Raw genomic sequence first — 26,337 nt, 5'->3', positions numbered from 1 at the left:
TGAGTTACCCACATAATTAATTAAATTTAGCCCTTGAAGCCATGTACTCTCTTGGACCTAGACAGTGTTGGTTACTGTGTGTCGTCTCCCTTTGGGTGGCTTTACTAGTATACACCAGAGGTCTCAACACACCACTGTGAGTACACGGCCAGTGTACCCATGGCATGTGTGTGCTCATGATACAGAGACAGGTTGTGAAGCCTTCAGAATTAGGGCGTGTTGATATGGGGAAATGCTGGCAGGAAGGCTTGTTTTCTCTCCAGGGTAGGATGGTCCACAGTGTGTGGATCAGCTGCTAGGCTGGACAGTTTCTAGGCTGGCATTTGCAGCGAACAATTGAAATATTCTGTCTCAGGGGAAGTTGGTTAACCACCCATGCCTTGGCTTGGACAACCAACAGCATCGTGGCTGCAGGCTGTGATGGGAGAATTGTAGCCTGTGGAAAGGAAGGCCACGTGCTACAGACTTTCGACTACAGCCGTGACCCTCAGGAGCGTGAATTCACCACAGCTGCGGCAAGTCCCGGAGGCCAGTCTGTCGTGCTAGGAAGCTACGACAGGTAGGTCCCCTGGCCAGTTGTATCTTCTACTTTCTCTGTGAGCTCTGCCCTAGCCAAGTTGTTCTGAATCGCAGCGGGAACCTGGACAGAAGCAATGTGTGTTGAAAGGGATTCTCAGATTGTCATCTGCTGGCATGCTGGCAGCTTCAGGATGCGCTGTGCTGCCTCAGCCTGGACTCCACAGCAGAGGCCATCACGTTCCCAGTTTCTCCCTGCCTCGTCCCCACTATGCCATTGTGTTGTAGTTTGAGAAGAAGGCTGAGTAGCCTTCATCTCCAGTGCCTGCACTGGCATGGTCTGTAACGTAGCCGCCGTTTGGTGAATGAATAAAGAAACAGCCAAGCAGTTAGGGTTAGGTCTCCTCTTTGTCTGTCTTTATGTTTTTCCAGTCTTGCGTGTCTCCTTAGGTTCCATCCTTCTTTGCCTCTTACACTTTGTTTCTTCCTCTTCCCACTCCTGGCAGTCTGTTTGCCTCACTTGTCCTGCTGTCCTGCTGTTTCTACTTCTGGCCTTTCTGTTGTTGTTGGTTTTTGAGACAGGGTCTCATTATGTGGCCCCAGTTAGCCTGGAACTCACTAGGTAGACCAGGCTGGCCTCAAACTTACAGTGATCCTGCTGCCTCTGCCTCTCACCTGTTGGCCATTACAGGCGTGTACCACCACACCTGACATCCATCTTCTTACCTGCTCCTTTCACTCCTACTCCCTCAACTCCCCGCACCTTTTCCCCTCCTGTTAGGCTGCCTCGCTGGTCTGCCCTTTTGCATTTGCTTCCCTTTCTGATAGAGTGAGATGTTTCCCTATTAGTACTAGCCTGTTTTCACTCTTTACCTTTCTCGACTCCGGTTGTTCAACTGGAGTCCTCGAAGAAGTATCTGGGAAGAGGCCAAACCCAAGGAGATTGCCAACTTATACACCCTCACAGCCTTGGCGTGGAGGCGGGACGGCTCCCGGCTCTGTGCGGTGTGTTATTAGGAGCTCCTTTCTGTACTGGTGATTGTCTCCACACTACAGTAAAATATAAAATACTCCCTGTGCCAAGGGAGTCGTTCTACTCTGACACAAGAGAACTCCAGCTGCCTTGTGACTTCAACCTAAAAAATACTGTTAAAGGCAGGAAAGGGAAACTTAGACTTTCCAGAAGGCCCTGAGGGACAGGCTTGTCCAGGACAGCCTGATTTTTCCCTCATTGCCAACCCACATGTGATCCCTGTAAGTCCTAGGATTGCCACTTTTTTTTCTGATATGTTCAAAACCTGCTCACCCTTTTGCTGGCCACTTCTGTCTAGATTGTGACACTGAGGTTTGAGGTCTTGTGGGTATATCCAGATGCCATCCACAGCCAGTGCCGTCCACAGCCAGTGCGCCGTGCATTGCCTTCCATGCTGTCCCTCTCTCTCTCTCTCAGGGCACCCTCTGTGGTGGGGTGGAACAGTTTGACTGCTGCCTCCGAAGGAGTATTTACAAGAACAAATTTGAACTGACGTATGTGGGACCCAGCCAGGTGAGCAGCTGATGGCCTATCATGCTGAGACCTCTCATGGCTCATCTGTTCTTACATTTCCCCCACCTGCTGGCCACAGCCACAGTGTCACATTTAACCTTCCTCCCTCTGGCAGAGTTGTCGTAAGGAACTGAATGTGTCAGAACAACTTCTGGCAACCCTCCTGCTACGTAGTTGTTATTACCCATTGTAAGCAAAGTTTACGCACTAGGCTCAAGAGTACAGGGATTGGCGCCTGTAACTCCCCTGTGAAGCTGTCCTCAGCGCCACCCACTAGAGTTGTGGATGAGCAGGATCATGGGCAAATTGTAATGCCGCAGGACTCTGTTGTCCCAGAGACACGTGTCTCACTCTCCCACTTCCCTTCCCTGGCGTTTATTACCGATTTGTTCCTGGATCTTTCCAGTCTCTCCAGAAACATTTATCCTTTCTCTACTGTTGTTAGATCTGTTAAGGACTGAGAGTACAAAGGTAATTTATCTGTAAGACATCGTGCCAGGGCCAGAGATACGGCTCTTACTATTCTCACAGAGAACACAAGTTCAGTTCCCAGCACCATGTTAGTGTCTCACAATCACTGGGACTTCAGCCTTGGGGATGTAACACCCTCTTTCAACATCTGTCAGCACCTGCACTCACCTTTGTACATAGCCACACACGTAATTCAAATTCTTTTTTTAAAGAGACATTGTGGTCTGGTATGTGGCCAGTGAGTTTGAGGCCAGCCTGGTCTATATAGCAAGTTTCAGGCCAACCAGGGTTACATGTCTCAAAAGAGAAAAAAATCAGGAGTAGAAGAGGAAGAAAAAGAAAGAAAATCTTAGCACTTAGGAGGATGGCCATTTGGAGGTCATCTTAGCCACATGATGATCTAATAACGATAATAATAGGAACATGACTATATAACAGTAACGATATATAGTATTCTGTCTTCATAAGTAAAGAGTCTTTAGTGTAAAATACTACAATTTTTAGTATTCGGCAAAACGAATTCAAGAACACATTAGAAAAATTATCCATTATGATCAAGTAGGCTTCATCCCAGAGACGCAGGGCTGGTTCAACATACGATAGATGGTTCATACATCTATCAATGTAATCCCTCATATAAATAAACTGAAAGAAAAAACCATATGATCATTTCATTAGATGCTGAAAAAGCATTTGACAAAATTCAACATCCCTTTATGATAAAGGTGTTGAAGAGATTGAGGATACAAGGATCAACCCTAAATATTATAAAGCTATTTACAGCAAGCTGACAGCTAACACCAAACTGAATGGAAAAAAACTCAAAGCCATTCCATTGAAATCAGGAATACAACAAGGCTGTCCACACTCCCCATACCTCTTCAATATAGTGCTTGAAGTTCTAGCAATAGCAATAGGACAACATGAGGGGATCAAGGGGATTCGAATTGGAAAGGAAGACGTTAAACTCTCGTTATTTGCAGACGATAAGATAGTATACATGAGCGACCCCAAAAACTCTACCAAAGAACTCCTACAGCTGATAAACACCTTTAGTAATGTGGCAGGATACAAGATCAACTCCAAAAAATCAGTTGCCCTCCTATACACAAAGGATAAAGAAGCAGGGAGGGAAATCAGAGAAACTTCACCTTTCACGATAGCCACAAATAGCATAAAATACCTTGGGATGACTCTGACCAAGGAAGTGAAAGACCTATTTGACAAGAACTTTAAGTCTTTGAAGAAAGAAATTGAGGAGGATACCAGAAAATGGAAAGATCTCCCCTGCTCTTGGATTGGATCAACATAGTTAAAATGGCAATTCTACCAAAAGCAATCTATAGATTCAATGCAATCCCCATCAAACTTCTTCACAGACCTTGAGAGAATAATAATCAATTTTATGTGGAAAAAACAAAAAATCCAGGATAGCCAAAACAATCTTATATAATAAAGGAACTTCTGGAGGTATAACCATCCCTGACTTCAAACTCTATTACACAGCTACAGTATTGAAAACAGCTTGGTACTGGCATAAAAACAGAGAAGTCAACCTATGGAATCGAATAGAAGACCCAGATATTAACCCACAAACTTATGAACACTTGATTTTCGACAAGGGAGCTAAAGATATGCAATGGAAGAAGGAAAGCATCTTTAACTAATGGTGCTGGCATAACTGGATGTCAACCTGTAGAAGAATGAAAGTAGATCCATATCTATCACCATGCACAAAAAATCAAGTCCAAATGGATTAAAGACCTCAACATTAATCTGACCACTTTGAACCAGATAGAAGAGAAAGTGGGAAGTAGTCTACAAGACATAGGCACAGGAGACCACTTCCTAGGTAGAACCCCAGTAGCGCAGACAATGAGAGAATCAATGAATAAATGGGACCTCCTGAAACTGAGAAGCTTCTGTAAAGCAAAGACACCATCAGTAAGACAAAAAGGCTACCTTCTGACTGGGAGATGATCTTCACCAACCCCTCATCAGACAAAGGCCTGATCTCCAAAATATACAAAGTACTCAAGAAACTAGACACTAAAACTCTAATTAACCCAATTAAAAAATGGGGTGCTGATCTGAAGAGAGAATTCTCAACAGAAGAACTTCGAATGGCCAAAAGACACTTAAGGTCATGCTCAACATCCTTAGCGATCAGGGAAATGCAAATCAAAACAACTATGAGATACCATTTTACACTGGTCAGATTAGCTAAACTCAAAAACACCAATGATAGCCTATGCTGGAGAGGATGTGGAGAGAGGGGAACTCTCATCCATTGTTGGTGGGAATGCAAACTTGTGCAGCCACTGTGGAAATCAGTGTGGTAGTTTCTCAGGAAACTGGGAGTCAACCTCCCTCAAGACCCAGAAATTCCACTCTTGGGAATATACCCAAGAGATGCCCTATCATACCACAAAAGCATTTGTTCAGCTATGTTCATAGCAGCACTATTTGTAGTAGCCAGAACCTGGAAACAACCTAGGTGCCCCTCAATAGAAGAATGCTTAAAAAAGGTGTGGGACATATACACATTAGAGTTTTACTCAGCGGTAAAAAGCAATGACATCTTGACTTTTGCATGCAAATGGATGGACATAGAAAACGCTTTACTGAGTGAGGTAACCCAGACCTAAAAAGAGGAATATGGTATGTATTCACTCATAAGTGGATTCTAGCCATAATTAAAGGTCTTTGAGCCTATTATTCGTGATCCTAGAGAAGCTAAATAAGGTGAACCTGAAGAAAATCATGTAGTTATCCTCCTGGAGATTGGAAGTAGACAAGAATGCCAGGCAACGTCGGGTGCAAGGGGGGGGTGGAGGGTTGTTGGAAGTGGAGAGGGTTAGAGAGAAGGGAGTAGGGGAGGAATGGGGAAAGCTCGGGGGATTAGGATGGGGGGAAGGAAGGATGGATATGGGATCAGGGAAGTATATATCTCAACTAAGGGAGTAATTTTAGGGTTTACAAGAGACTTGATTATAAAGGGGATCCAACCAGATTTTCTGAATGTGGCCAGATTCTCTGAATGTGGCTGGCCAGGAGCCTTTCTGAAAAGCCATTGACAATGACACTGGGACTTGTTTCCTCTGCATATACTGGATTTTTGGGATCCAGTCTGTTTGGATACTCACCTTCCTGGACCTGGAGGGAGAGGGGAGAAACTTGAACTTCCCACAGGGCTAGAAGCCCTGACTGCTCTTAGGGATGGAGAGGGAGGAGGAGGGGGAGGGGGGGATGGGAGGGTGTTGGGAGGAGGGGCGAAAATGGAAACTTTCATAATTTAATAAACTGAAAAAAATATAATAAAAGAAAAAAAAAGTAAAAAAATAAAAAAATAAAAATAAATAAATAAATAAATAAATAAAGGGGATCCCAGGTCCAAGGAGAGATACCCAGATTGTTCTCTGGACAGAGGAGAGGGTGCCTGAACCGGCCTTGGCCCATAACTATACTGATGAATATTTTGCATATCACCATAGAACCTTCATCTGGCGATGGATGGAGATAGAGACAGAGACACACATTGGAACACTGGACTTAACTCCCTAGGTCCAAACGAGAAGCAGAAGGAAAGAGAACATGAGCAAAGAAGGCAAGACCAGAGGGAACCTTCACCCATTGATGGATGGAGATTGAGACAGAGACCCACATTGGAGCACTGTACTGAGCCCCCAAGGTCTAAATGAGGAGCAGAAGGAGGGAGAACATGAACAAGAAAGGCAGGACCATGAGGAGTGTGTTCACCCACTGATACAAGGGGACTGATCTAATGAGAGTTCACCAAGGCCAGCTGGACTGGGACTGAACGAGCGCTTGATCCAACCAGATTCTCTGAATGTGGCCTGATTCTCTGAATGTGGCTGGCACGGGGTCTTTCTGAAAAGCCATTGACAATGACACTGGGACTTGTTTCCTCTGAATATTCTGGATTTTGGGCATCCAGTCTGTTTTGATGCTCATCTTCCTGGACCTGGAGGGAGAGGGGAGGAACTTGAACTTCCCACAGGGCAGGAAACCCTGACTGCTCTTAGGGATGGAGAGGGAGGAGGAGAAGGAGTGGGGGGATTGGAAGGGTGTTGGGAGGAGGGGCGGAAATGGAAACTTTTATAAATTAATAAACTTTTATAAATAAAAAAAAGAGTGATTAGTGTTACCCAATAGAGCTCTCAGAATCGAATAATCATGGACAGCCTAGGAGAGCATGGGGAAGTATTTCCTAGGTAGCAAACCCCTGTGTGGATGCAAAGGTTGTCCTTATCAACAGCATCCTAGGCCGAGGGAGAAACAAGGTGTCCTGGAGTTGCGTGAGGGGCCAGAGCACCTTCCCTCCTCTCCTGCGCCAGGAAAGCCTGATGGGTTGGACTGGTCCCTTCCCAGGTGATAGTGAAGAACCTGTCTTCAGGGACCAGGGTGGTGCTCAAGTCCCACTATGGCTATGAGGTAGAAGAGGTGAAGATCCTGGGGAAGGAACGGTACTTGGTGGCCCACACATCGGACACGCTGCTGCTCGGAGACTTGAACACTAATCGCCTCAGTGAGGTAGGAACCGAGAGAGGAAGAGTGGGTAATGGGATGTCCTGGCTTGCTAATTCTGAAGATGCAGGGCCCCAAGAAGTAAGATTCCCCAAAAGATACCATTCTGATATTATTTCCTGGAATATAAACTTCCACAGTCAGACTGGTTTTTGCTGCTGTTTCTCTCGGAAATAAGAGAATCAGGGCAAGAGTCTGATACAGCACCTTTTGTGTAACATCAAAGCCTCACTGAACGTCATCTCTCTTCCTTGCCACTGACATCCTCCAACCTTGTCTTGTGTAATTGTCTACATCGTCTCTGACGTTTTCTCCTCACTTTGCAGATAGCCTGGCAGGGATCTGGTGGCAATGAGAAATATTTCTTTGAAAATGAGAATGTGAGTAGCCTCGATTCCCTGTCCCCATTTCACTAAGCCCCATTCCCGCTTCTAGTCAGAGGGGTGAGTGGCAAGGGATGGGGAGACTGCAGGTAAAGGGTGGGGGTGAAACAGGAAAAAACAGGGAGAGGTCATGTGAACTACAGTGCCCCTTCCCCACTTCTCTCCACATCGCCTCCATTCTTCCCCAGGTGTGCATGATCTTCAATGCTGGAGAGCTGCCCCTGGTGGAATATGGGAGTAATGACTCCTTGGGTTCTGTACGCACTGAATTCATGAACCCTCACCTCATCAGGTAACTGAACCCTGGAAATCCAGAAGGATTCCTTTGGGACTTCTAAAATGTGTGTCCCCAGATCAGGCTAAAAATGTTTTCCCGTGTGGTATTTCAGAACCCTCAAGAAGACCCTGCCTAAGCCCATTTTACCTTACCTTGTTGTTTCATGTTTCAGCGTCCGTATCAACGAGAGGTGCCAGCGAGGAATGGAAGATAATAAGAAACTGGCTTATCTTGTTGATATTAAGACTATTGCTATAGGTAAGATGCTTTTATAACTTTAATACTGACACAGATACCTGTATTGCACGTGTGTATCATGGGATCATATTCAGTGATGAAGCTGAAAGGCACTAGGTAAATATGTAACCTCATTTTTACAGTGTTAGAGGAAATGTTTAAGTCCCTGTGGGTATGCCTTCTTTATGAAGTGTCTGGCTATGGATACATTCATGCTCAGACCTATCAGAAGGCCTGTCCATAGAATTACCGTGTTCTCTCGTCATATATCTTAGGGTCAGCAAGTTGTGAACAGCAGAGAAGAATTATCAGCAAATTTAGGAATTTTCCTGTTTAGACATCATCAAATCCTAGACTCTTTAGAACTGGAAGGGCTGTGTTTTTATATTTATGTTATTAGTAACCCTTATTATTAGCAACTAGTAACAATAGAAATGTAATTTGCATTTCACAAGTGTTTCATTTATGAATCTCCACTTTATGATTTCTGTCACCAAACGTTCCAGGCATGGCAGGAAGAACTGAGGCTAGCTTAGGATCGTGCAGAAGGTAGAGAGACGAGCACGCCACATAGTGTGTCTGTAAGGATGGGGCTGGTGTCAGCGACCCTGTCCGTACTTACTGCTCTGTGAGCTTACCAAAGTTACTTCGTCTTTCTTAGTGTCTTCACCCACAGAGTGAACGAAGATAGCACCTATGTCAGATAAAGCACTCAGATCCTTCCCTGCCACATAATTGTTAATAAATTTCAGCTGCTGATGGTCATGACATATTGTTAATACTTGCTTACCCATGCCTAGTTCTGTTAAATCATAACTTTTTGTTGCTTTTACATTTAGTTTTTTTTACCTCATCTCTTACTCATGGGCATTTAGAGAGAGGGTTTTTTGTTTGTTTGCTTGCTTGCTTGCTTGTCTGTTTTGTGTTTTTTTTCATTGTTTGGTTTGGTTTTCTTTTATTTGAGACAGGGTTTCTCTGTGTAACCCAGGCTGACCTGGAACTCATTCTGTAGACCAGGCTGGCCTCGAAATCAGAGAGATCCACCTGCCTCTGCCTCCCGTGTGCTGGGACGAAAGGTGTGTGCTGCCACAGCCTGCTGAGTATTAATTTTTTAAAGGTTTATTTATTTTAGTTGTATGGATATTTCGCCTGCATGTGTGTCTGTGTGCCATGTGCATGCCTTATGCCTTTGGAGGCCAAAAGAGGGCACTGGGATTCCTGGAACTTGGTGGGTGTGAGCTGCCATGTAGGTGCTGGGGATTGAACCTGGGTCCTCTGGAAGAACAGTCAGTACTTTTAACCACTGAGCCATTTCTTCAACCCCTAATTGTTTGGGGGGGGGTTGTTGTGTGATGTGGTTTTAATCACATTACTGCTACTTGCCGAGGTCCACGTTTAGAGCAGAATTGCTGAATCATAGAGGAGCAGCTGTGCCTTCAGCCTCACTAAGAATCTCCCATTGCTCTCCAAAGAGGACGATCAATGTCTGTTTCTCTCCAGTCAGAGTTCCTATTCTTGCACATCCTCTCCAGGACTTGAAATGCATGGTGTGTGTGCAATGCCATTTCATTTACTTATTGATCACCTGGATTTCTCTTCTGTGACTTCCAATTTCTCATCCCTTATGCACTGTGAAAGTCAAGTGGTCTCTTTGTTAGAGATGTGAAATTCTTACGTATATAACCTCTGATGGTTACTTACATTGTAGATTTTTTTTCTGTATGTGTGGCTCTTTTAGGTATCTTTAGTATTGAGACATTTAAAAATTTATTATAGTTATTTATGTAATGGAACCAGTTGGAGGAACCATGTATGCCATGGCACTCAAGTAGAAGCCAAAGGACAACCTGAGAAGCCGGGCAGTGGTGGCGCACTCCTTTAATCCCAGCACTCAGGAGGCAGAGGCAGGTGGATCTCTGTGAATTCAAGGCCATCCTGGTCTACAGAGCGAGTTCCAGGATAGGCTCCAAAGGTACACAGAGAAACTCTGTCTTGGAAAAAAAAAAAAAAAAAGACACACCGAGGCGGTAGATCCCTCCTTTCCACTGTGAGGGTCTAAAGGATCAGACTCGGGCCCTGTAGCACACACCTTTAAATATTAATTGAAGGGCCAATGGGATGACTCAGCCTCTAAAGACACTGGTCCAAGCCTGATGACTCAGGTTTAGTCCCTCAGGAGAGGACTGACTCCTGCAAGCTGTCTTCTGACTCCCACCTGCGCTCCTTGCAAAATAGAAACAAAGAGCTAAAAATGTAATTAACTAATTCTTAGTTTAAAAAATTGAGTCTAAGCCGGGGGCGATGGTGGCGCACGCCTTTAATCCCAGCACTCGGGAGGCAGAGACAGGCGGATCTTTGTGAGTTGGAGATCAGCCTGGTCTACAAGAGCTAGTTCCAGGACAGGCTCCAAAGCCACAGAGAAACCCTGTCTCAAAAAACACACACAAAAAAAAATTGAGTCTAGGGATATAGTTCAGTGGTGAAGTGCATGGGAGCCCTGTGTTCAATCACCAGTGCTGCCAAAATGATAGTAATAAAAATTGCTGATTTTGGAGGTCTCATTTAAAAGCTTTTCCCCATATTCCCTCCTATATTTTAACATTCTTAAGTTTTGCTTTCCATCTGGAATTTATTTTTGTATGTGATGTGGGTAGGGTTTTAACTTTATTTTTTCCATCTGTTTAACCATTTACTGAAAGCCCACTAATTTGTTATACCATCCCTGTCATAAATCAAGCTTTCGTATACATATGGGTCTCTTCTTAAGATAGTTTCCTATTTCATGAATATTACATTTCACATCTGAGCTCAGAAATGCGGGTATCTGCAGTGAGAATGATATGTAGGCCAGGAGGGCTAATTCTCATGGTGGTGATAACTTTGAGACCTCAGACCCGTCCATTCGCTTGGGCCGCAGGGTTCATTTCAATATATGTAAAATGACAATCGGTCCTCTGAGTCACTGGTCCCTTTTAATGTGATGAAAATTATAGACATTTCCCAGGAAAATGCATATATATCAAATTTTATATATTATTTCAGGGTCCCTATGGGGTCCTGGAAGCTCTACCATTACTTGGTTTGGTTTGGCTTTAGTTACTGTTTTGTTTTTCAGTGTTTGGAGGCTGGGTCTCATGTTGCCCTGACTGGCTTTGAATTCCTGGGCCTCTTGTCTCAGACCCCTGGGTACTGGGATTATAGGGATGAGTCACCATGTCTATTGTCATAATTTCTATGTCTCCAGGTTACCAGTCTGTGTGCCGGCTGGTCCCATTGGGCATCCTCCTGCTTCAGCCTTTTTGCCTTGGGCTTGAGCTCTGGGTGTGAGCCACTGAGCTTCACTGAGCCTAGCTCTCCTCAGAGGCTTCCTTCTCCATTGTCTCACTTGTGCATCCATTGCTCTGGTGACTCCTCGCAGCCAGGGTGACATCACCAGGTCACTTCACTCATCAGCTCTCTCTGGTACTCAGTAACACGGTCACCCTTTTTCACTGTCTTTTCAAGACAGAGTCAAACGAGGCAGCTGGAGCTGGGCTACATAGAAGGGCGTGGCCTCAAACCCCCACTGTTTCTGCCCCGGATTTCTGAGGACTGGGTTATAGCATGTATCACCATTTCTCCATGAGATCCTCTATCTAGTTGCCTATAAAGCCAAGTAAAACATTTATAATTCTAGACAAGTTTATTGACAGTATTTCTCTGTGTAGCCTTAGCTGTTCCTGACTGTCCTGGAACTCTCTCGGTAAACCAGGCTGGCCTCAGATTCACAGAGATCCACCTGCCTCTGCCTCCTGCGTGCTGGGATTAAAAGTAGGCGCCACCACACTTGGCAAGACCCAGTTTTGTTGTTGTTGTTGTTGTTTTGTTTTTTTTATTTCCGAGACAGGGTTTCTCTGTGGCTTTGAAGCCTGTCCTGGAACTAGCTCTTGTAGACCAGGCTGATCTCGAACTCACAAAGATCCGCCTGCCTCTGCCTCCCAAATGCTGGGATTAAAGGCGTGCGCCACCACCGCCCGGCTAAGACCCAGTTTTTTAAGCATCTTAGAAAAATTGTGCAATATTGGTCATTTGTAGTCCCCATTGATATCCCTGAACTGATAAAATGTTCTTAAATCCCAACATGATTATCAAACCAGCCTTCTAGAGACCAACTGCAGCCCTCTACATGGAGGGGTTCGCTCTTCTTACCATGTCTTCTTTGCAGTGGATCTGATTGGCGGCTACAACATTGGTACTATCAGTCATGAGAGCCGTGTGGATTGGCTGGAACTTAATGAGACTGGGCACAAGCTTCTCTTCAGGGATCGGAAACTTCGCGTGAGAGGTTTTACTAGGGTTTTAGGCCTGGGCTGGTCCACAAGCTGTTACCAGGGACTATGGGGGCAATGCAGGACATAAGTTCTTGGTTCCATATGCCATTAGCATAGCAAAGTGGACCAAGGATAGTCTATACCCTGTCAGAAACTGTCCTAGGTACCCTGACAGACTGTTTACAGGCTGTGTCCTCGTGAAGCTGCTTCCCCTCCTCAGGTCCAGCTGCCCTTTGCCCAATCCCACTGCTGCAGTGTGCTTCAGCCACACTTAGCTGAAGGCATGGACACTGACTCCAGCAGCCCCTCCTAGCACTTATGCAGTCTCTTGTCAGTGTGGCATCACCAAAGGTTCACTTTTCTTGTGATGCTTCATTCCAGTGAGAGCCACACACACTGCAGACTGTCAGCTCACTTAGTTTTGTTTGGTAGCCTTACCTGTTAATCTGGCCCAGGGTTACTCTAAGAACCTATACTCTATAGTCTGACCTTCACCTTACCATACCTTGAATTAGGTTGTAGCTTGTTTGGTCATCTCATACTCGACCAGTCAGGATATACCAACTTAGCACAAGCTCCAAGGGCTGGCAACTCAACACATAACTGACTGGTGGGTCATTTTACCGTGGGGAAAATGGGCAGAACTAAATGACATCACCACACGCCCTCCTAACTGTACTGTCTCCTCCTCCAGCTGCATCTATATGATATTGAAAGCTGCTCCAAGACAATGATCCTCAACTTCTGCTCCTACGTGCAGTGGGTTCCCGGCAGTGATGTGCTGGTAGCCCAGAACCGAAACAGCTTATGTGTGTGGTACAACATTGAGGCACCTGAGAGTCACCATGTCCTCTATCAGGGTATGTTGGTACCAGGAGGCCCAGGTGTGTCGCTCTAACTCACTAGCACTCCAAGGAGAAGTATGTGAGACCGTGTGGTGTTCTCTACCCACCACCCACAATCGCTGTGATAAAACTGGCAAGCGAAACATTCACCCCCCTCCCCATACTGGCCTGGCCTCCAGAATTATCCTTGCTTGCGTTTCCTGACCTTGTATTGCGTTCCTAGAGATGAGGCCACATTCCAGTGGCCCTGGGACTATATGAAGTCACCATATGGCATTCTTTGTAGTCTAGAAGATAGACCCCAGTAGGAGGGATGATTCCATGCCATCATCCTTGTTCTTGTTCTTGGCCATTCAAAATCCCTCCTTTTTCAAATTTCACATCAAACATTCTTTACTGTCCCATCACAACACCACACACCACACACACACACACACACACACACACACACACACACACCATACACACACTACACACACATCCTCCACACACACACCACACACACTATACATATCCTCCACACACACACTACACACACTATACACATCTTCCACACACATACCACACACATAGCATGCACACGCACACACATACACACACACACCACCATATACACTCACACATATCACACACATATGCAGACCCTGGAAGGCTCAAGTTAGCTACCATGTAACTTTCTCTCCCCACAAGTAATATAGGACCTTGCAAGGCTTTGACTTTGGTTACCTCTCTTTTTTCTTTGTTGAACAGTATTTTCATTCTAACCTTTAAATTTTTAAATTACATTTATTTATTTTGTGTATTTGTGTATGCATCTATGGAAGCCAGAGGACAACTTGTGGGAGTCTGCTCTTCCCACCACGCGGGTCCTGGGAGTGAATGTAGGCCAATAGGTGCCTCTACCTGTCGAACCTTCTCTCCAGTTCTTAGTGATAATCTTCATTGCTGCTGCTGCTGCTGCACTGGAATCAAACCCAGGCTTCAAGCACACTGCACATGTTTTTACCACTGTGCTTCCAGTAGTAAAGGGTTTTCTTTAGTTTTGATGGTTTTTTATTTTGTTGTGTTTTTCTTTCTTTTTTGTGTGTGGGGTTTTTTGTTTTTGTTGTTGTTGTTGTTTTATTTTGGTTTGATTTTGGTTTTGGTTTTTGGATTTTATTTTTAGAAAATATTTATTTATTTATTTAAGAAAGGAAACAAACTATCTTTTTTCATTTTATATGCCAATCCCAGTTCCTACTCCCTCCCCTCCTCCCATTCCCCTGCCTTTACCTCCTAAGTGCCTGAGTGCTGGCATTACCGACCTAGGCCACCATGCCTTGCTATTAAGATTTTTTTTAAACTTCCAAAATGGGCGTCATTCATATTCAATTTCTCGTTCTTTCTCTCCTCTCCTTCCTCCCTGAATGACCTGGAACTGGAACTTGTAACCCAGGCTGACCTCCCTGAGTGCTGGTATCACAAGCACTGGCCACCGCACGTGATTTATGATGTTATTACCTTATATGGACAGAACTTAGATTTCCCACCAGCACATTTCTTCCTACTTTTTCTTCTTGCAGGATTGGTCTCCCGTCAGGAATTATTTTTCTGCCTGGAGAATATCACTTAGAAATCCCTTTGGTGAGGGTCTCTTTAGTGGAAGATTATACTCTCTCAGGTTTTGATAATATGAAAGTAGCTTTGTTTAGCTTTTGTTTTAAAAAACACTTTGGAACTCAGTACCCAACTCCAGACTGACAGCTAACTTTTCTTAGCTTTTTGTAACATGTTATCCCAATAGATAACTCACATGTTGTACACATGTGTGCAGTGCCTCTGAGGCCAGAAGAGGGCACCAGATCCCTCAGAGCTGGAGTTACAGGTCACTTGCTGTGAGTGCCTATCTTGGGTGTTGGGAACCAAGCTCGGTCCCTCTGTCATAACAGTCAGTGTTCTTAATCTCTGAGCTGTCCACTCTAGCCCCTTTGGTTGCTCCTAAAACCTACTTGTTTGTTTTTTTGTTTCTTTTTTTTTTTTGGATGTTTTGACACTTGACTACAATTTTTGTACATAGTATTTTTCCTCATGAAGGGGTCTTGCCATATAGCACAGACTGGCCTCAAATTTCGGGGCTCAAATTTCTTTAGAGGCAGGGACTGTAATCACAGGCCACCCATCGGGTTAGAGAGTTTGGGGGTTGTTTTTGCAGTGGATGGCTAGCGACTGAACCTGTGCATTAGAAGTGAATTCTCTAGTCTGAGCTGTACCCCGGCCTTTTTACATGAATTTAAATAATATCCCACGCAGCATATGTTGTGTTTCATGTAGTTCCGAACATACACATTGCTCTCAGTCTTGGGAACTTCTCAGCCACTCTCTCGGAATGCTGTTGCCATTCTCCCGGAATTCTAACTCAGCATATGCTTCGTTTCTTGTTCCATCTTGTTTGCCTTTCCAGCTTCTTCTGTGTCTCCTGCTCCATGAACATTCTAGATGACATCTTCAGATCCATCCTCAGCTCACGGGCTCACTCTTTTCCTTGTCTGCTGCTTATGCCACAAGAGGAACTTGTCCTTGTTCAATGTCACAGGCTTCACTCCCATAAGATTTGATTTGATTATCTTTCCGGTGTGCCCAGCCACTCCAGTCTTTCCTTAGTTAATTTTCCATGTCATCTTTATCTTCAAATATGTAATATTTAATTTTATTATAAAGCATTATCTATAATTGCTATTTTTAATATCTAAAATGCTTAAAGACCTAAAATTATTGTCTATAATTACAGTTTATTATTTCATACTGGTTGTGTTATATTGCGTGTGCTTGCACGCATACACCCACAAGTCACTCTGAAGGCAGTCTCTACTTGTTTTCCTGCTGAGATGGTTGTTTGCTTTTGTAACAGTCAGAATCCATGTTAAGGCTGTACTACACTTGCTTTGGTGCCCTACAGAACAGGGGGCCGGGTTTACTCATGAGACTCTGGCTCAGCCCATCCACGTGCTGAAGGGCCCGAGGCTCATTTTCGGATTCATGTGTTCACCTTCAGAGCAGCACCCCCTTTCCTGCTGCTCAGATTTTAACTTCTTGGCCTTTGCTCTTCTGTCTGTTCTCTTTTTTAAAATTTTCTATTTATTTATTTTGGATTTTCGAGACAGTGTTTCTCTGTAGCTTTGGAGTCTGTCCCGAAACTAGCTCTTGTAGCCCAGGCTGGCATTGAACTCACAGAGATCATGGGATTAAAGGCGTGTGCCATCACCTGCCTGGCGAAAAAAATGTCATTTTACTGATTTGTTTTGTTTTGTTTGTCTTTTTTAATTTTTTTAAAGAGGGATGGGTAGCATAGAGGTGGGGAACATTCTTAGTGATTTCGTCACCTGAACTGAGTAGTGCATGAAAAGAAAAAGTATGTTCTGGGTTCAGGTTCAAGTTGTAATTTAACTGAAGGACCCTCAAGAATATCTCAGTCTGGGACCTGGGGAAATGGTTCCATGGATAAGGGTGCTTGTTGCCAAGCCTGATGACCTGAGTTCAGTCTTCAGAGCCCACATGAATAGACAAACACATGCTTAATAAATAAATGTGAAAAAGTAATTATATAGATACATATTACAGGGATTCTCTGTGCAGCCCTGGCTATCCTGGAACTCACTTTGTAGACCAGGATAGCCTCAGACTCACAGAGATTCACCTGCCTCTGCCTCTTGAGTACTGGGATTAAAGGTGTGTGCTACCACTGCCCGACAAAATAATATACTTTAGAAAGAATATCAATCTAAGAGTTGAGAAGATAACTCGTTTGGTAAAGTGCTTGCTGTTCCAGTAGAGGGACCTGAGTTTGAGCCCCAGAACATTCAGCAAGAAAGTGAAGCATCACACACTTAAATCCCAGAACTGGAGAGGCAGAGACAGGAAGACCCCTCGGGCTCAGCCCAACTTACTTGGTAAATTCCAGGGCCAACCTGAGATCCTGGTTCAAGAAAGAAAGGGTGGAAGCAGCTGAGGAATGACACCCGAGTGTGTCTTCTGGCATGCTCACATGTACAAGCACAGTCATGTGGACACACGCAGTCACATGAGCACCCACAGTCTGTGCGTGCATACACACCCCTTAGTCTGTTTACAACTGAAGAACTGGATGCCACTCTTTGTATACTGTGCAGGGTGACGTTGTAGGTCTGGAGCGAGGTGGAGGGAAGACAGAGGTGGTGGTGACCAAAGGTGTGATGACTGTGGCCTACACCCTGGAAGAGGGCCTGGTTGAGTTTGGAACAGCCATCGATGACGGCAACTACACCCGGTGAGAGGCTGCTGACAACCAGTGTGGTGGTGAGCCTATTTGGGCATAGGGGACGCCTGCAGTGACTGCTCAGTGGGGCCCTGTAATCATGGGAGGAGCCTTTCTTTCCCCCTCCTGCTACCCCAACAGCACCAGGGTTCCTCTCTGCTCCTCAAGATCCTGTTTCACTCCTGTGCTTTCTTCCCTCCCCCTCAAGGGCAACAGCCTTCTTGGAGACCCTGGATATGACCCCAGAAACAGAGGCAATGTGGAAAACCTTGAGCAAACTGGCCCTGGAGGCAAGGCAGCTCCACACTGCTGAGAGGTGAGAGTGCATGGAACTGAATGCTGGCAACTAGGAGGCCCGTGGGTAGTCACCTATGGGCTGCTTCTGTCCTGTGTGTGGGCACTGCTCCCCACACACCCCACCAACAGTATGAGCTTCCCCGGTGCACTTACTGCAAACACCCTCCTACTCTAGATCAATGCATCTTTTAAAAAATAGTTTTAAATTCTGTGAGTAAGAATATCAATGTGTGGGTTTGTGCACATGAGTGCCAGTGCCTGCCAAGGTCAGAAGAGAGTGTTGAACCTCCTGGAGCTGGAGTTCCAGGCAGTCATGAGCCACCTTGATAAAGGTGCTGGAACCAAACTCCAGTCTCCACAAGAGCAGTACACACTCCTGATTGCAGAGCCGTCCCTAATATGAATATGCCCTAATGTTTTAGCTTCTCCTTTACAAAGTTCTCCTTTAACAGGTTGTTTCTTGTTTGTATTATTACTGTTTATATATTTAAAGTTTTTATGTTTTTAAGATTTAGTTACTTTGAGCTGGGTGTGTTTTAGTCACTTTTCTATTACTGTGGCAAAACACCGTGACCGAGGCAGCCTATAAAAGAAGCACGAAATGAGCTTACAGTTCCATGGGGTTAGAATCCATGATGGGTGCAGTGCAGGCATAGCGGCCTGGACAGCTGAGAGCTCACATCTTGGAACCAGCAAACACAGCACTGGAGATGGCAGAAAGTTTTTGAAACCTCAAAGCCTCACCCTCACCCCTTCTCCAACAAGGCCACACCTCCCAATCCTTTCCAAACAGTTCTACCTCCTGGGGACCAAACCTTCAAACATCTGAGCCTGTGGGAGGCAGTTTCATCTACACTGCCACATGTGTCTGTGTGAGGGTCCATGTGTGGGTATGGCCACATGAATGATGGTCCCTGCAGAGGCCAGAGGTATAGGATTCCCCTGGAGCAAGAGCTTCAGGCAGTTGTGAACCTTCATATGTAGGTACTGGGAATTGAACTCAGGTCCTCTGCAAGAGCAGTACACACTCTTAACCACTAAGCCATCTCTGCAGCCTGTCCAAGCAATTTAAACGTACCTCTGTTTAAACGTACCTCTTTCCTGGGTGTGGCACAGAGGTAATGAACACATTTGGGATCTCAGATTCCTTGAGATCAAACATTGGTTCAACTTTTCATCTTGTATACACTTAGGTCATTCATCCTTTCCAACCCCGGGATTTGGTTTTCTTCATATAAACTGGGGGCACTGATGACAGCATTTACCACACAGTATTAGAAAGGAGAGTGACAATGGTAATGGTGGTGAAGAACAAGAAAATCTGCAAAAGACTTAGATGTAAGGGCTCAGTAATGTCAGCTGCTTCCCAGAAACAGTTTGAGCTTTTTCATATACACGCCTCCTCCCTCGACCCCATGTAAACTGCTGCAAGTCCTACCTTGTCTGTCTGTCTGTCTGTCTGTCTATTTACCTCTCCCCCCTCTCCCCCCTTCCCTCCCTCTTTCTCTCTATTTGTCTACTTTTTACCTTTTAAGGTGCATTTTATTTTTACATGTATGACTGTTTTGCTTTACATAGGTACCCATGTATGCCTGGCACCCATGGAGGTCAGAAGAGGGCATCAGATCCCCTGAAACTGGAGTTACAGATGGTTGTGAGCTGCCTTGTAGGTGCTGGGAACCAAACTCTAGTCCTCTACAAGAGCAACAAATGCTCTTAACTGCTAAACCATTGTTCCAGCCCCAGCCTTGTTTTTTGTCTTGTTTTTTCAGATTTTGTTTTTAAGCAAAGTCTTATGTAGCCCATGCTGGCCTCAAATTTCAGATATAGTCAAGGATGACCTTGGAGTTCTGATCCTCCTGCCTCTTCCTCTCAGTGCTGAGATTGCAGGCTTGCACTGCCTCGCCTAGTTTATTCAGTGGTGGGGATCAAACCCAGAGCTTAGTGAACACTAGAGTGCTCAACCAACTGAGCTACATCCCAGCTTAGGTCTTAGTCTTCACACATATTCCAAGTCTGATATCTGGCCTGGCCATACAACCACCAGTGCAGATCACCAGCATCTCCCACCCTCAGTCGTACAAAAGCCTCTTCCTTAGCCTTACTGATGCTAGCCTTGTCCTTCAAAATCTGTCCATCACACAGTGGGGACCCACAGTGTAGACCAAGTTGACCTCAAACTCAGTGATCTACTCAGATTCCCCAGTGCTTAGTTTAAAAACCTGTGCCATGACATTTGACCTATTTTTTTTTAAACTAAGGGGCTAGAGAGATGGCTCATCAGTTAAGAGCACTGGTTGCTCTTCAGGATTCGATTCCCAGGACTCACCTAGAAACTTATAGTCTTCTGTAACTCCAGTCCATGTGATCCAATGCCCTCTTCTGGCCTTGGGGAAAACCAGGCATGCATGTGGTGTACAGACCACATGGAACATAGACATATATGCAGACAAAATGCCCATACACATAAAATGAACATTTTTTTAAACCATCAATATAGGACCAGCAAGATGACTCAGTGGTTAAAAGGTCTTGCTGCATAAGCCTACTACTGATGAGCGTTCAATCCCCAGAACCCACAGTAGATGGAGAGAATCAACTCCACAAGCACAGCATAACACAGGCATGCCTGCATTCACTCACATGTAATACATACACACAAACAATAACTGAAATAATTTTTAAGACAATCAGTTAGAGGCTGGAGAGATGGCTCAGTGGTTAAGAGCACTGGCTGCTTTTCCAGAGGTCCTGAGTTCAATTCCCAGCAACCACATGGTGGCTCACAGCCATCTGTAATGAGATGTGGTGCCCTTTTCTGGCATGCAGGCATACATGCAGGCCAAATACTGTATACATAATAAATAAATATTATTTTTTTAAAAAAAGACTATCAATTAGAAGCCTGGGGCTTGCCTAGCACACGTGACGCCCGGCTTTGATCCCCAGCACCACATATGCAAGACATTATAACACATGCCTATAATTTCAGCATTTGAGAAGTGGAGGCAGAAGGATCAGAAACTCCTTGACTATATAATGAGTTCATGACCAGCATGGGCTACATGAGACCCTATACATAAAACAACAACCATAAACCCGCTGTGTTGTGTAACTGGTTTTGCCTAGAATTTTCCAGTAGTTTACTCTTATATTCCATATAAAGCCTAGAATGCTTACTGTGGCCAGGGGTGCAAGTATTTGCCTCTGCTTCTTTCTTAGGCCAGTTATCTGCTCGCCCAGCAGTTTCTAGCCACATCATACCCCTTGGCTCTGAGCATGCCCTCCTCATCCTTGCTGGGCGTGTGTTGCACAGCCATCCGCTCTGCCATGTCTTGCCATGACTAACTCCCTTAACTTTTTTTTCTATTGGCATAGATTAAGCATATACACTAATGAGTTTCCTTATGGTGTGTAATTCATTTTTACCATATTCACCGCATTTCCCTCTCCTGTCCCCTCTCACTGCCTCTGATCCCCTTCTTCCCAGCCAGCCCCTCTGCTACCTTTGGCTTTTAATGATTCTGTGAGTTTCTTTTAGAGTTGCTTACAGGAGCATGGGTGGGTGAGGGGTTGCTTACAGGGGTGTGAGAGAGGGGTTGCTTACAGGAGCATGGGTGGGTAAGGGGTTGCTTACAGGAGCATGGGGGGTAAGGGGTTGCTCACAGGGGTGTGAGTGAGGGGTTGCTAGCAGGGATGTGGGTAAGAGGTTGCTTACAGGGGTGTGAGTGAGGAGTTGCTTACAGGGGTGTGGGTGAGGGGTTGCTTACAGGAGCATGGGTGGGTGAGGGGTTGCTTATAGAAGTGTGGGCACCTTACCAGTGGCCACACCACTAAAGAAGTGTCTTTCCCTCCCCCACCAACCATTAACTGCCCTTAGATCCTGAGGGAGGGCTGGGGCCTCTTGAGTGTCTCCATCCCCATAACAGGCTATGTCAGTCCCCACATGGCAGAGCCATGTCATACCTGGAAGACAACATCCTCCCTTTCTTCCAACTCTTACATTCTTCCCATTCCCTCTTCCATGATGTCCCCTGAACTTTGATACATATATGCCATTTTAGGCTAAGCATTCAACAGTCCCCCACCCTCATTATTCTGACCAGTTATATCCCTGCAGTTACATCTGCCACTACACAAAGAAGCTCCTCTGACCAATGCTGACCACAGCACTGATCGAGGGCATAAATGTAATTATTTGGAAGGCGGTCTGGTGAGCACATCATGTGCATTTAGCAAAAAGTAACAGCAGTCACTTCCCAGCTAGGGCCTGTGACTTCTCGATCACAGACTCTGGGCCAGTTTTACAGCACCAGATGTGAATTCCCTCTTACAGGGCAAGCCTGGAATTCAACGAGAAAACCCTTGGTTCCCTCCTTAACAGACTTGTCCCTTTAGCAGTGAGCATATTTTTGCCTGGCCAGTGACTAGCTGCTTCTTGTGTTCTGGTCCCAGCCAGTTTTAGTGGTCTCGGCCCCTGTGACAGCTGCTCATTTTACTCTTCATTCTCTCCCCGAGAGCAAGGCTTTTACCTTCCTGTGCCTCTGTGGGCTTTCTGTGACAGTCAGCAGTGTCGGCGCACACTAGATGCCACTACTTGTTTGTTGAACCAGTGACTGAATGACAGCCCTGTACTAATGTAACGTTGGTATCATTGCCTCTGTGCTGCAGGTGCTTTTCTGCTTTGGGTCATGTGGCAAAAGCTCGATTCCTGCATGAGACCAATGAGATTGCAGATCAGGGAATATGCAAGTATTGTCCTCTTGCTTCATTCAGTCTCCCAAGCTGGAGTTTCTGTTAGTTTTCTTCCTGATTCCTACTTTCCCAGCCTCTCTAGCTTCCACCCTACCCACTTTGGAATTGCCTGTGAAACCTCAGGCTGCTAAGTCCCTGAAAAATCTTAAGCTTCTCAAGTCTGTTAGCCCCCATGTCCTCCTGGCCTTCCTGTGTCCACCTGTGCCGAATGACCAAACATCCTTTTCCCTATAGGGTGGAGAAGGAACTGACTTCTATCAGGTCCGAGCACGACTGGCCATGCTGGAAAAGAACTACAAACTGGCAGAGATGATCTTCTTGGAACAGGTAAGGGGAGATGAGGAGCAGGATGGAAGAGGGTATTTGGGAGGGGAAAAACGATGAAAGACCAAGACTTCCAAAAGTTGAGAGAGAACTTTTAGGTTTAGAGAGTTCATCCCATGCCTTCTTTAGGTTTTACAGTTTCTCCTCTGTTAGTCTTTTTTTTAAGACAAGGTTTCTCTATGTAGCTTTGGAGCCTGTCCTGGAACTCGCTCTATAGATCAGGCTGGCCTCAAACTCACAGAGGTCCACCTGCTTCTGCCTCTCAAGTGCTGGGATTAGAGGTGTGCGCCACCACTGCCCAGCCTCCTCTGTTAGTCTCTATCTAGGCAAACATCCTTCTTTGGTTTTAATTTCTTCTTCCTTTCAAAAAGTATCTTAGCTCCTATCTACTCCAGAACGTGTCTTTGCAACCTTTCATTTCATTTATTTGTTTGTTTGTTTGTTTGTTTATTGGTCTTTGCAATTTTTATGCACAAGGTAGATTCAAGTTTTTGTGGCACCCAAAACACATAGTCTGAGGAGCCTTCATTAAGATAAATTGCTCTGGGTACCTGTGCAAACAAGGAGCACAGTAGTCTATAATAAATTTATCACTGAGTCAGGTGCATAGCTCAGTGGTTGATCTTGGGCTTAAAATGTGCAAAGCACTCAGTTCAGTTTTCGATGCACACACACACAGTATGTTCATGCCTGGCATCTTAGACAGTCTGAGCAGGACGTATTGATGGTCTGCCTTCCCGGAGTCCAATTTCTTTTGTGTGAATGCTCTTAACCCTTAGAATGCAGTGGAGGAGGCCATGGACATGTACCAGGAGCTACACCGCTGGGATGAGTGTATCGCTGTGGCCGAGGCCAAGGTATTGTTCTGTCTTCTCTGCATGATTGTTCACGACTTGGCATCACCAATTTTAGCTGTCTTTCTAAGGAAGCCATAGGATCTGGGATGGGGCTGGGGCTGGCTGATAAGGTGAGGGATTAACATATTGGTGGAATGGGAGGAGCCACACTGTCCCAGAAGAGGAGCAGAAGAGACATGGAATCCCTAGCTCCCTCTGTAATGTCCAGGGACACCCAGCCCTGGAGAAGCTGCGCAGGGATTACTATCAATGGTTAATGGACACACAACAAGAGGAGCGAGCAGGTGAACTGCAGGAGAGTCAAGGGGATGGGCCGGCAACCATCAGCCTCTACCTCAAGGCTGGGCTCCCTGCCAAAGCTGCATGGCTGGTGCTGACCCGCGAGGAGCTGCTGGCCAACACGGAGCTGGTAGAACACATCACCATGGCCCTCATCAAGGGGGAGCTCTACGAAAGGGTATGTGGGCTGCCTCTTCCCGGTCATTATCCACCCAAGGAGACCTGGGGGTCCATAACTCTCCCTGACTGCCAGCATTCCTTCTTCGGGGAGCTGATTCCTGACTCTTTGTTCAGAGTTTCATTGTAATCATGTGTTGGCAGGCCGGTGATCTCTTTGAGAAGATTTGAAACCCACAGCGGGCCCTTGAGTGCTACTGTAAAGGCAATGCATTCATGAAAGGTACTAGGTGCTCATCAGCTGTCTTTACCACTGTGCACTCCTGCCCACCCCGTATCCCAGCATCTCCTTGGGGACATCTCTTCAGGCTGACTGGCTTTCTTTCCTCTGCATTCCTCCACTTGTCACCCATCCGTCCATACTTCATCTCCCTGTTCTGTTTTCCTGGGTCCCATCCCCGGGATTCTGAGCCAAGTGCCTCTTCTGTCCCTCGTAGTGGTTGAGCTGGCGCGACTGGCTTTCCCCGTGGAGGTTGTGAGGCTGGAGGAGGCCTGGGGGGACTACCTGGTGCAGCAGAAGCAGCTGGATGCAGCCATCAATCACTACATTGAAGCCAGGTATGGCAGCACAGGGCACAGGGATCTGGGCATGACATGAGAAACTGTGGGCGAAGGAGGATGGCACGGCCTAAAGGAAGAGATCTCAGAATGTAGGTTAGGATGTGCTTGGGGTCTCTATTCTTCCATCCTCCTCTCTCCTCATACATATTAATGTCTTCCCTGACTATGCCAGATGCTCCATTAAAGCAATTGAAGCTGCTCTGGGTGCCCGTCAGTGGAAGAAGGCAATTTATATATTAGATCTCCAGGACCGAAACACTGCGTCTAAATACTATCCTCGTGTGGCCCAGCACTATGCGTCTCTGCAGGAGTATGAGGTGAGGAGAAGTCCCGTTTCTGCAGCTCTGAAGCAGTGCAGTGCAGAGCAGTAAGGACGTCCCCTAGAACAAGATATGGGGCAGCTCACCAAGCTCTTCCTGCTGGAGCGCAGCCATCACGTCCCTACCATCATCCCAGCATGGCACAAATATGATCTCTAGCTCCCTTTCCTGTGCCAGCTCAAATGATTCCTCATGACTGACTCTAGCATAGCTAGTGTAGATTGCTCTATGTGGCAGAAATGTGAGGCCCTTTAAGTTCCACCTGAATAGGTGGCTCAGCAGTTGAGAACACTTGTGTGCAACTGGGAGAACCCATGTGGTCTCACACATGCCTGTAGCCCCAGAGCTGTGGGGGTGAAGCCCTACTGGGGCTTGCTGACCACCAGCCTAGCTAAAAGACACATGCTCCAGCTTCAGAGACCAACCTGCCTCAAAGAAACAAGGCAGAGGGCAATAGAATTAACACTCTGTGCTCTTGCTCCTGTGTTTATGTGTGTGCCTAACACATGTGCATACACCACACATACGTGCACCACACACACACACACACACACACACACACCCTGCTTTGATCTAGTGTTTCTCCTAGAGACACATTTTCTTGTACTCATCTTTCCTGCAGTATCACTACAAAGTGGTGGGCCAGGCTCTCCACCACCCCTGTTGACATCTTTGCAATTTCAGATTGCTGAGGAGCTCTACACCAAAGGAGACCGGACCAAAGATGCTATAGACATGTACACCCAGGCTGGCTGCTGGGAGCAAGCCCACAAGGTAATGAATGAGCAGTGTCCATGAGGAAAGAATTCTGCGTTAGTGGCCACCATGTTGCCTCACTCCTTGATCTCCGATACCCCTCCTTTACTAGTTCCCTGAAAGCTAAGAAAGTACTAAAATACAGCCTTGACAGTTTGGATCCTGTCCCTTAGCCCGCACTTCAGCTTGTGGACCAGGAAGCCAGGCATTCTGAACTACCATTCCAAAGCCCCTGGTCCCTTGATAGCGCTGTCATCTCCCCTACACTGCAGACCTCAGTAGAGTAAGCAGAGGTCTGGTAATGCAGCGTGTGCTACATGTCCGTCTCTCAGGCCTCGGCAGAGTGGAGCTCTTCATGGGCTCCTGATGGGCATGACATTGCCTGGACTGAGAGTGGCAGTAACTAAATGCCAGTGATTGTTGGGCGGACTCGGAGTTTCCATATGGCCTGGCACCTGAACCTCTGGGTTCCATGTTCACAGCTGGCAATGAAATGCATGCAGCCAGAGGATGTGTCAGTGCTGTACATCACCCAGACCCAGGAAATGGAGAAGCAGGGCAAGTACCGAGAGGCTGAACGGTGAGTGTGGAGAAGGGATGGGGCTGAG

General features: G+C 46.0%; 1 protein-coding gene across 1 annotated transcript in view; it reads left to right on the top strand.

The window, feature by feature from the left end:
- LOC148121923 (intraflagellar transport protein 172 homolog) overlaps nt 1–26,337 on the top strand; it is a 28,744-nt gene that overhangs the window by 1,926 nt on the left and 481 nt on the right. Inside the window, 22 exon segments of the mRNA XM_087907568.1 lie at nt 356–378; nt 380–556; nt 1,395–1,521; nt 1,967–2,062; nt 6,926–7,087; nt 7,408–7,461; nt 7,653–7,756; nt 7,914–7,999; nt 12,183–12,295; nt 12,983–13,122; nt 13,124–13,148; nt 17,279–17,415; nt 17,612–17,719; nt 22,372–22,465; nt 22,690–22,782; nt 23,559–23,636; nt 23,845–24,093; nt 24,237–24,315; nt 24,530–24,650; nt 24,826–24,970; nt 25,658–25,747; nt 26,212–26,309. Of these exon segments, the coding sequence (XP_087763694.1) occupies nt 356–378; nt 380–556; nt 1,395–1,521; nt 1,967–2,062; nt 6,926–7,087; nt 7,408–7,461; nt 7,653–7,756; nt 7,914–7,999; nt 12,183–12,295; nt 12,983–13,122; nt 13,124–13,148; nt 17,279–17,415; nt 17,612–17,719; nt 22,372–22,465; nt 22,690–22,782; nt 23,559–23,636; nt 23,845–24,093; nt 24,237–24,315; nt 24,530–24,650; nt 24,826–24,970; nt 25,658–25,747; nt 26,212–26,309 (2,399 nt within the window).

Source organism: Myodes glareolus, chromosome 6 (assembly GCF_982192425.1).
Source record: "Myodes glareolus chromosome 6, mMyoGla1.1, whole genome shotgun sequence".
Classification (NCBI taxonomy): Eukaryota; Metazoa; Chordata; class Mammalia; order Rodentia; family Cricetidae; genus Myodes; species Myodes glareolus.
The sequence above is the reverse complement of the archived record's forward strand: the minus strand, read 5'-3'. Positions and strand labels throughout refer to the sequence as shown.